At 32.6% G+C, this 11,460-nt stretch overlaps 1 protein-coding gene and 1 non-coding gene across 3 annotated transcripts; one reads left to right on the plus strand and one right to left on the minus strand.

Annotated features, from left to right (window-relative positions):
- Window positions 1-2,456: 2,456 nt before the first annotated feature.
- On the minus strand, window positions 2,457-2,563 carry LOC121225968 (small nucleolar RNA R71). The gene has a single exon (XR_005923875.1). It is a non-coding gene; the product is annotated as a small nucleolar RNA R71 (small nucleolar RNA).
- Window positions 2,564-8,234: 5,671 nt separating this feature from the next.
- LOC107887577 (protein WEAK CHLOROPLAST MOVEMENT UNDER BLUE LIGHT 1) lies at window positions 8,235-11,026 on the plus strand. 2 transcript variants are annotated; one of them, XM_041096823.1, is made up of 3 exons: window positions 8,235-8,470; window positions 8,913-9,048; window positions 9,522-11,026. In XM_041096823.1, exons 2-3 carry the CDS (start codon window positions 8,947-8,949, stop codon window positions 10,863-10,865), a joined length of 1,446 nt encoding a protein of 481 aa, XP_040952757.1. In that variant the 5' UTR covers window positions 8,235-8,470; window positions 8,913-8,946; the 3' UTR covers window positions 10,866-11,026. The 2 variants fall into 2 exon arrangements, with proteins under 2 accessions (XP_040952757.1, XP_040952760.1); XM_041096826.1 differs by lacking the exon at window positions 8,913-9,048.
- Window positions 11,027-11,460: the final 434 nt, after the last annotated feature.

The raw sequence follows: 11,460 nt of genomic DNA on the forward strand, positions 1-11,460 counted from the left end.
ATGCACCAATGCATATTTAATTAAGCTCTACACAATACTAGGATCAATCTGAACAACTGCCAAACCAAATTTCTTCAAAACCAATAGAATATCTTGGATTCATCAATAAACTACCCCACAGATTTTTGGACTTCTAGCATAATATGTGATATATCTACATTTTACACTCAAGAAAAGCAAAAAAGGGCAGTTTCAAATACGAATCTGCAACTTGTAACAATGGCAAAAGGAAAGCTAAAACCTCATTCAAAGTACTTACAAAAGTTAATATGATGAATCCAGGCTAGGAATTGCTTTGCCCATTATTACATTGTTATTAGCTTTGGGAATCTAGATTAGGTTTTCAAAGAATACTAGTAGAGCTAGTTTCCCAAAGGGTTTTATTTTTTTTGGAATAAATAATAGCCCTTCCCTAATAAGTACAAAATTAAACAAAAACAATCACATTTTTTTTCGTTCTTACCTTCGAGAGAGGAAGATAAACGTCGTCACCGATTGGTGGTGTATTGCAGATTTAGAAAACGAAAGACGAAGATAGGGAAAATAAAAAATAAATGTTGACAACAGGTGTTGAGAATCGTTGTTGGCTGACGGCAAGTAATAGATCGGGGTGGCAAGGATGGGGGAAGGGGAAGAGGCTTTTTTTCTCGAAAATGTCTTATCGAAATAAAAAGGAAAGATATTTTCCTAAAATAAACGTTTCTTTTCCCGTGTTTCGTTTAGGTTTTATCGTGGGAAATCATTTTCAGCCAAACAAACATTAGAAAATGCTAAAAAACTTTTATGGAAAATATTTTTCTGGCAAACAAACGAAGCCTTATATATGAAAAAAATAAGAATATAAGAGTGAGTTGTCATAGAATAGTCAGGAAAATAACTTAAAAAACACCATTGAAGCTGATTCTGAAGTAGATTTCTGTTACGATTGAAGATTCCCAGTTGATTTCCTAGGAGATTATCATGAGTTTCTTTATTTGTTTCGATTATATTGTCTCTGGGTGGTTTTTATTTTCTAGCTTGAACTAATTTTCTAAATACCTAGGGAGATGAACCCTATGATTGATTCTATCATTTGATTTTTATTTTACACAATAAAGACTTAGATCTTGTTCTCAATTATATGTGCTTAATTCTTAGTTTAATATTTCTAGCTATTGATTCATGTTTGATGAGCTTAAATTAGAGGAGGAATAGACCCTGTTTAAGAGTAGATCTAGCGTAATTAAGTGAAGTTGCATGCAATCCTAGAAATAGGACAACATAAATCTACCGGATTAGAGTCAAATCTAATAAGGGAATCCATAGATCGAGTTAATGCGATAATAGGGTTTTAATTAGAAAAAGAGTTCAATTAATTGACCTAGAGTCAGTTGCTCTTATTCTTGAAGAGAGATAATAGCATAATTTAGGGATTTCTACGGATTAAGATACTAAGTGAAGAAATTTCGTAATTTAGATTGATAATGACATATGAAATCTAGGTGAATTCTTTCCTGAGTATTGTTTCGCTTCTTGATTATTTTCCTAATTTATTCTTTGTCGCGTTCATAGTTAATTAATTTAGTTAGTTTTAGTTATCAATCAATCACTCCTACTATTCGATTAAATAATAGAAAGATAATAATTACTAGTACTTTTAGTCTTCGTGGGAAGGATCTCTTTGCTCACTGTAGCTATACTATTAATTGATAGGTGCACTTGCTTTAATCAGATTTTTATTTGTTTTCGTGGACATCAAGTTTTTGACGACGCTCCCGGGGACTAAAATATTAGGAAATTTTTATTTCAATTAATTTAGACATTTTTTTATTTTAATTTTAATATTTTTTTTATTAATTTAATTTTTACATTCTAATTTTCATCGTTTCTATGATTTTGACATGTTCTTTTGGTTTATGATTAGAGGAAACTTGTTGGAGCCGTTAACTTTTGACAGTGAGATTGAAAAAATCGCTCACAGAAATTGGAGAGAAGTTAGAGAAACAAGGCAAGATCAATAGATTTTAATAGACAATCAATAACAAAAGGACATTACTGCGGAGATAGATGATAATAAAAATAATCAGCAGCCTCTTGCACATCTTGCTCCTCAGACTATGTATGATTATGCTAAACCCACTCTAATTGGGGCTAAATTGATTATTTTCAGACCGACAATTGCTGTGATTAATTTTGAGATCAAGTCGAATACAATTCAGATGGTGCATCAATATGTTCAATTTGATGGGTTGCAAGATGAAGATCTGAATACTCATTTGGCTAAATTTCTAGATATTTGTGACATTTTCAAGATTAATAGTGTTATTGATGATGCTATAAGCTTACAGTTGTTCCCATTTTCTTTGAGGAGTAAGGCAAAATAGTGGTTGAATTCACTTTCATGGGGTTCTATCACGACTTATGATCAAATGTCTGAGAAGTTTTTGTTGAAATATTTTCTATCGGCTAAAACAGTTAAGTTGAGCAATGATATCTCTTCTTTTGTTCAATTTGATATTGAGACTTTTTATGATACATGAGAGAGATTTAAGGATTTGTTGAGAAGGTGTCCTCACTATGGACTACCTTTGTGGTTACAAGTTCAAACCTTTTACAACGATTTAAATCCCTCATGGTTCAACAACTGGTGGAACATTGAATAATAAGACACCTAAGGTAGCTCAAGAGTTTATTGAGGAGATGACACTAAACAACTATCAGTGAGAAGTTGCAAGAGTAAAACCTACTAAGGCAACCGATGTTTTTAATATTGATGCAGTTTCTATGTTAGCAAATCATGTTGAAGCTCTTGGTAAGAAAATTGATGGTTTGAATTTTTCTAAGCAAGTGAATCTAGTAGTGCAATGTGATGTGAATTGAGCGGGGATGATTAATTCAGAATGTTTACCCTTCAGTTCTAGCATGGAGCATGAGCAAGTCAACTTATGGGAAACAATTCTAGACCTCAAAAATTACCCCTATAACAATAACTATAATCTAAGATGGAGGAATCATCCAAAATTTTCTTGGGGTGGTCAAGGAAATCAAAGGTTATAAACCCTCCGGGTTTTCAACAACCTTATCAGCAAGAAAAGAAATCAAACCTTGAGGAGATATTGGCTAAATTTATTTTGGTGTCCGAAAAATTAATTTCAAAACACTGAGACAATTTTGAAAAATCAGTGAGCATCAATTTAAGGGCTTGAAAATCAGATTAGATAGCTTGCTAAACTGGTTTCAGAGAAATAGCAAGGTAGCTTACCTAGTAACACTAAAACTAACCCAAAAGAGCAAGTCCATGCAATCACTGTTCAAAGCTTAAAAGGGTTAGTCGAGACTAAAAAGAAGTTGGATCTAGAAGCTGTTAAGAAAAATGATAAGGTTGAGGAAAGTAAAAAAGAGTATAAGCCGGTAGTTAGAGAATACAAACCACGAATTCCATATCTGGCAGCATTGAAGTAAAACCACATAAAAGAACAATATGGTAAATTTATTAAACTTTTGAAAAAATTGCATATTAAGTTTCCTTTTGTTGAATCTCTTTCACATATTCCAAAGTATGCGAAATTTTTAAAGGAGCTATTAACAAAGAAAAGGAAATTAGATGACTTGTCAACTGTGGAGCTCAATGAGGATTGCTCGGCCATTTTCCAAAACAAACTGCCCAACAAGCTTAAAGATCTAGGGAGTTTTACTATTCCTTATCTTATTGGTAGTTTAAATGTTGAAAAAAATTTGGCTGATTTGGGAGCTAGTATAAATGTTATGTCTTATAAAATGTTCAAGCAACTTGGTCTTGGAGATCTAAAACCCACTAGGATGAATATTCAATTACTTGACAAGTCAATTAGATATCCTAGGGGTATTATTGAAGATTTACTTGTTTAAGTCGATAAACTTATATTCCCTATGGATTTTGTTATATTAGGAATGGATGAGGATATTGAGGTACCCATGATCTTACTCGACCATGTTTAGCCAATGTTAGAACTGTTATTGATGTGGGTAGTGATGAACTTGTGCTCAATGTAGGTGATGAAAAGGTTACTGCACAAGCACGTGATTTTGTTAGAGTTCCTAGTGAGCGAGATGATAATCATTATTCGATTAATGTTAGTAATCATGTGTCTTGACATTCTTTGCAGGAATTCACTAATGAACATGTGTTCGAACAATATTCGTCTCAATATGTTAAAACTCAAGGGACAAGTGAAGAGTGAATGATGGACCTCAATGAATTAGATGAATGGCGAACAAATATTGATGAGAACCTAAGAACGGTCAAAGAAATAACTAAGCAACGTTATAGTGTGCATGTAAAGAGGATGAACCAATTCAAAGCTGGGGAAAAAGTGCTGCTAGATAAATCAGATCCATAAATATTCCTTTCAAAGTTTAAGTCAAGAGGGTCAAACCTATTTGTGGTACAAAACATATTTCCATACGAAACTATTGAGGTAACACACCTTGATTACGACAAATTCAAGGTAAATCGTCTTAGTCTCAAACTTTAATTTGGTGGTAATACTAACAATGAGAGGGAGGAGTTTCAGCTTCAAGATCCGCTTTAACCATGAGCTTGAAAAGGGAAGTCGAGCTTAGACTCTAAATACGTGCTTCTCGGAAGGTAACATGAGTGTTTTTATTTTACTTATTTATTCATTTTAATTTCAAGTTATCTTTGAAAAAAATGAAATTTTTTGATTTTTTTAAAAAGAAAGAAAAATTGAAAAGAAAAAGAAAAAAACTTTTGAAAAAAATTCAAAATAAAAAAAAGGGTCCACACGGTGTGGAGTGATCCACACGGCCTAGAGACACGATTGTGTGGGACACATGGCCTGGTCACACGGGTGTGTCCTAGGCCATGTGTATATTAGAGCTCATTCTTCCAATTTTCTTTCAACACACACAGCATCAGTGAGATACACGTCTGGAGACACGACCGTGTGAGACACACGACCTGCCACATGGGCATGTGATAGACTGTGTGACCCACATGGTCTCCTACATGGGTGTGAGAGAAGTGAACGAACATCGCACACGACCATGTGTGACACACGGCTTGGACACCTGGGCATGTCCTAGGCTGTGTGGATACTAAGCTTATTTTTACTTTTTTTTATCACACACAGTCTGAGTGATTCCACATGGCCTGGCAACACGGTCGTGTGACTCACACGGCCATGTGGCTCATATGAGCATGTACTTTTTTTTCCTCTTTAAAGTTAGTTTTTTTTTCTTTTGCCTTTTCGTTCCTTTGTTCCTCCCTACCCCAAGCCCTATTTTTATTTTTAGTTTTTATTGATTAGTTTATTTTCTAGATTTATATATTTTATTTTATTATGCAATTTTTTTTATGATTTTTCAATTATTTTTCTAGTTTGTAATCTTTTTATCTTATTTATTTTTGTCTATTTTCTTATTAGTTTGTTCGGAAACATGTATTTCTTTTAGAATCACCTACGATTTTAGTTTTCATTATTCCGATAAATTCATCCAAATTCAGGGTAGTTTCAGTTCTCTCCCTCCCTTATGATATTTTGCTTATTTTGTTTCTATATGTTTGCACATTGAGGACAATGTACATATTAAGTGTAGGGAGGTTACTTATATGCTTATGTGATATAATCCGTGAATTATTTTTTTGTGTTTAAGTAATTCTCTCACACCTACTGTTGAGTTATTTTTTTTTTAATTTGTAGTTTTTATTGATTTTGTTTGGGAATAATTTGTGGATTTTTGTCCATTATTTGATTTATAATTTAAGATATAAGAGAGTCAAATATGATAAGTTGTTTTTCAGAAATTATTGTTTTAGATTGTCTCCTTGAATTGAAATATTATCTTGAAATTTTAAATTTACAAGTTTGACATCAAAAACATAATTTTTTTGTGAGCTTTTGAGTCTATAGAACATTTATTTATTTCATGCTCATTTTATTTTTGGTTGTGAGTATGTCGACTTGATTTGTTATTCTAGAACTTGCTTCGGTTATACATATCAAGACCACATTATTGATTTGATATACTAAGATGATAAAGACACTTAAGATTTAACCCACCTAACATTTAATCAGCTTACCTATTGTATTACCCCTTAGTAAACACCGTTGATCCTAACACATTTTTTTTCTCTAACCCTTTAATGTTAACTCGTAACTTGTATCAATATTGTAAAATTATCCTTTTTATTACTCCCTTTTTGTTGAGATTTGATTTGGTTAGTTGCTTAACTATGTTTCATTATTCAAATTGTTGAATTTTATTTTGTTCTAAAAAAAAGAAAAAAAATAAAAAAAATTGATTGAGTTTGAATCATTAGTCTCATATTCCATTGAAAAGCTCATTTTCATTTTTTATTATTATTCTTGTTAATATAAATTCCTTTAATTCAACGATTGATTTTTTTTCTAGTTTGATAACTTATCAACTCGACTCTCGATTATAATCAACTTTTCTGACTTTTTCCATACTCTTAACCTAAGTCCCATTATAACCTTGTAAAGACCTCTTGATTGGTGTGTCATCTCATTTTATATTGGTGGAGATTTGATTTTCAAGCAAGCCTATGGTAATGACATTTCTCGTTTGACCGTTGAATGCATATTACTTGAACCTCAAACATTTTAAGTATTTTGAGTGAATCTTTAAAGAAGATGTTATTTCTTATTGAGTTTGAATTTCAAGTAATTATTGAGATAAAGGATGCATAATGTTTTTTAAAGCTTAAAATTCTCTACTTGGATTACTTGTGCTGTTTAGTGTCATTTTAGTGTAAATTTCCAGTGCATGATTATCTATAAATTATCCTAAGACATTATCTGTGGAAATAATAAATTAAGAGAAGTTAACTTGATTGTGGGTTGAGGATTTTGTTTGAGGACAAGCAAATGCTTAAGTGTGGGATTTGATAGGTACTAAAAGTAACATGTTTTAATCTCATTCTTAATGCATTTTTGTGTGATTATTCAATGTTAATGGTGAATTTTATGCTTCTAATCCTTTAAATTAATGTTTTTATACTTATGAGAGCATTTGGGAGCAAAATGAGTGAAAAACGAACGAAAATCGAAAAATTGGAGTGAGTTATAGGAGCCACACGGGCTGGACCATTCCACACAACCATGTGATAGGCCATGTGGATTTTGCGAATTACACTCCGAACAACGAAAAACACGATTTTTAGGATTTTTCGGGCATTCTGAGACATATATATGATAAAAATAAGAAGACAGGAGTGAGCCATCATAGAATAGTCAAGACAACAACTTGATAAACACCATTGAAGCTGATTCTGAAGCAGATTTTTGTGAAGTTTGAAGATTCCCAATTGATTTCCTATGAGATTATCATGAGTTTCTTTATTTCTTTCGATTATATTATCTCTAGGTTGTTTTTATTTTCTAGCATGAACTAATTTTCTAAATACTTAGGGAGATGAACCCTATGATTGATTCTGTCATTTGATTTTTATTTTACGCAATAAAGACTTAGATCTTATTACCCGTTATACGCGATTAATTCTTAGTTTAATATTTCTAGACTATTAATTCTTATTTGATGTATTTAAATTAGAGGAGAAATATACCCTATTTAAGAGTAAATCTAGTGTAATTGAGTGGAGTTGCATACAATCCTAGAAACAGAACAATATAAATCTACCGGATTAGAGTCAAATCTAATAAGAGAATCCATAGATCGAGTTAATGCGATAATAAAGGTTTTAATTAGAAAAAATTTTAATTAATCAACCTAGAGTCAATTGCTTTTATTCTTGAAGAGAGATATTAGTATAATTTAGGGATTTCTACAGATCAAGGTGCTAAGTGAAGAAATTACGTAATTTAGATTGATAATGATAGATGAAATCTAGGTGAATTATTTTCTGAGTATTATTTCGCTTCTTGGTTATTATTCGATTGTTTTTCTGATTTATTCTTTGTCGCGTTCGTAGTTGATTAATTTAATTAGTTTTAGTTATCAATCAATCGCTCTAATTATTCGGTTAAATAATAGAAATTATTAGTACTTTTAGTTTTCATGAGACTATTAATTGATAAGTGCACTTATTCTAATCAGATTTTTAATTGATTTTAGAGATCAAATTTTTGTTCAAAATTATAATAGTTCTAATAATTTTAAAGCATTAAAAATAAAATAAAATTTAAATTACTAAAAGAAATAAACTGAGCATATTTTAACCAAACTCATAATAGTAATCGGCAAAACGGCCGCGAAATTTTGAAAAAAAGGAAAGAACAAGAAACAAAACAAGGGGTTTGGTCGATCTCGACCGTTCCAAGAAAGATTGAGAATGGATGGAAATCAGCAACTTTGTAAACATTTTCATCTCAGACAAAAATGGCTGTCATTGTTTTCTCCGTAGACGAAAACAATGTATTTGTTCAATGAAACTTCAATGTCTTTCTCTCTGTTCAAAACCACTGTTCCCTCTGCATATTCCTTGCACTTCAGTTTCCACCAATTCCAGGTATTTTCTTTCTCAAGTTTCTTTTTAATCTTACAATGTTTTTCCCTACATGCGATTGATCAAAACTTTATGTAAGCTAAATTAATGGTTGTTTCAAATGAATTTTTAAATTATTAATGAAAATAAAATTTTCTGCCCAAGTATTTATTTATATTTGATTTCCTAAAGCGCTATACATCTTTCGAAATTCCAGTGTTTTTAAAATTGAATCCTAATATCATCTCTATACTCTGTCTACTGCTTCGGATTCTTTAGTCTTGATGGGAGGTTACTCCTTGCTCTGGGTATTTTTCTTTACCAAGTCCAACATATATTCAGAGATTCTTTAAACTCATCTCAAATATCCATATTCGAGACTCACACTTTTAAGTCAAATAAATATGAATTCTCAATTTATCTGCATTTCTTTCAGACCCATTTTAGTGTTTTTCTGGTTTCACAGTTTTTAGTACGGAACACTTTGCGGCGTTTCGCCAATGGGTGAGATTGATACCAAACCTATTGAACCTGTTAAAGTTGCAATATCTTTATTCGGTGAAAAAAGTGATCAGTTGAGACGCCGGTCAAGCAGCAGCGATGTAAGATTTGGGTTGTTATTATGGTATTCAAAGCTTTTGCAACTCATAAAACCCTATATCTATGTTAAGCGGATACGTCTGACATGAATCTGTCCAGTTCCTTTTTATAAGTTTTTTATACCCCATATCTATATTTGAATATATATCGGATACAGGTTTCGAACATTAATACTTTGCAAGTGTCTGGATAACATCGTGTATCACAGTTGGATATCACACACGGGGACTCACAAATTAAGTTTTACCCCATATACCTATCGGAGGATTGCTCCGACTTTTTCATTTTCCTTAAATCATTTGTGTGTGACGTCCAGCATTGGTTTAGGGATATAATTCTCGAAAGATTCTTTAAATACATGAAAAACATTTCAAACCATATTAGACATTCACACCCCGAGTGCGAGTACCATATAGATATTCAACTCTTGTCAGTGAATATGCTTTTTCTTACGTCTTTCTTCCTCTTTTGCCAGTCAGATATGGAAAAAGAGAAAAACACCCAAGGGTTAGAAAAGGAATTGGCCAACTACAGGCTGCAAATAGAAGCAAAGGACTCTGCATACATGCAGGCTCTTCTTCAACTAGAACACTATAAGAAAACAGCAGAAGAACTTGCCGTCCTACTAAGGAACTCCGAGCTCGAGAGAGAGAGATATATAGAAGAATGCAATGAATTCAAGAATCGGGTCGATGAACTCGAATCGAAGACGAAAGGGATGGTAGATCAGTTGTCTGAAACAGCAAAGGTGCGCGAGCAGCTTTCGTGTGTTTTAAATGAGCTGAAGGTTACACAAGCTGATGTACTTAATATGGAATCACAACTTGCTGCTGCAAAAGATTTAGAGATCAAGGCAATTACTCAAGCTGAAATTATGGAAGTCTCCGCTAACATGGAAAAGGAAAGATCTGAAAAACTTTTAGGGCGCATTGCGGAGCTTCACGATGCTGTTCTTATTTCTCAGCTTTCTGCCACTGAAGCTGAGAATGAGAAGTGCAGAGTTGTGTCTGAGAAAGATGCTGAAATGGAGGCAATGAAGGCAACAGCATTTCAAGCACAAGAAGAGATGGAAGATCTGAGAAAACAGTTGGAAACAATTCGAGAACTCGAGAATAAGCTCGTAGCCAAGACCGCATATATCGAGTCATTGCAGGCAAAGCTTGAGCAGGTAAGTAATGTACTCAGTTCAATGGAGAATGCTAGTTTGGACGGCGGAATTGATCTAAACCAAATAAAACAAGACTTGGAGTTCAAGGAAAGAAAGATATCAGATCAAGCATTTTATATCGAGGCGTTGGAAACGGAACTTAAACGATTAAAACTCGAACTGGAAAATGCTAATCAAGTGGCAAAGAACCTGAAGAATGATGCACAAGTTTCACACGTTTTTGTTCAAACAGAGAAGTGTGTTGATCATATAATGATCTCGGTCGAAGAATACAACTCTTTGATCCGAAAAGCTGAGAAGGCAGATGAATTTTCAAGGTCTTCAGCAGAAGATTTTGATCAGTTAACCACAGAGTCAGTAAGCAAGAACCAAGTTGAAGCATTGAAGAAACAATTGGAAGTTGCAATGGCGAAAATCGGGTTGTTCCGGAACCGAGCAGAACAAGCGGCGACGAGAGCGGAAGCAGCGGAGAAAGCCAAAGCAACAGCAGAGGAACAGCTGAGGAAGTGGCAATTACAAAAGCAGAGAAGAAGAGCTGCTTTAGCTGCCTTAAGAGAGGAGTCTGCACCTAAAGAGTTCTGTCTGCCCACCATTGAAAAGTTACCCACAAAACATCAGCCATTGGGTAAAGTTCTTAAGATGAACTTCTAGTGTAAGAAAAATTTTCAGAAATATATATAGTTGTGAGTGATAGTTATATTAAAAAGTTCAAAGCTGCCAGTTCTAAAGACTGAAATTATCATGTTGGTCCATTTGCATGGAAGATCTTATATCCATAATGGTAAATCTATTATGATGTTTGTACTTGATTACAATACTTTTTAACTTGGTTTTGCATGACAGTAGAAAAATGCATTAACAGACGTGTAAACACTTTAAGGGAATTCAAGAATTTTTATTCAAATTTAAATTTGAACTGAATATTTAAAATTTATTAAAATATTCGAATTTAATAAGTAAAATAGATTTTTTAAAAATAAAACTGTTAATGAATTAAGGTATCTAAATCTAAAATTATTATCTAAGAGCGGATTGGAATAAGGGATTTCTATTAATATATGTATTTTATTCTTCAATAGAGATATTTATAATGTATCTCCAAAACTTATATTTATAAACATAAGAAGTATAAATGAAATAATTAATAAAATATTTATAATACTTCTCCCTTGGATGTTTATCAATAGATAATGTGTATGGTTGAAACCTTACTAAAATAACCCTTGGGAAAAAATTTCTTACTGAA

The sequence above is a fragment of the Gossypium hirsutum genome, chromosome A03 (assembly GCF_007990345.1).
Source record: "Gossypium hirsutum isolate 1008001.06 chromosome A03, Gossypium_hirsutum_v2.1, whole genome shotgun sequence".
Lineage (NCBI taxonomy): Eukaryota > Viridiplantae > Streptophyta > Magnoliopsida > Malvales > Malvaceae > Gossypium > Gossypium hirsutum.

What these genes read in the sequence shown, in the direction of transcription:
- LOC107887577 (XM_041096823.1), top strand. Translation starts at nt 8,947, where the DNA reads ATGGGTGAGATTGATACCAAACCTATTGAACCTGTTAAAGTTGCAATA. An exon ending in GCCGGTCAAGCAGCAGCGAT is followed by an intron (nt 9,049 to 9,521) that starts GTAAGATTTGGG and finishes CTCTTTTGCCAG; the next exon opens with TCAGATATGGAAAAAGAGAA.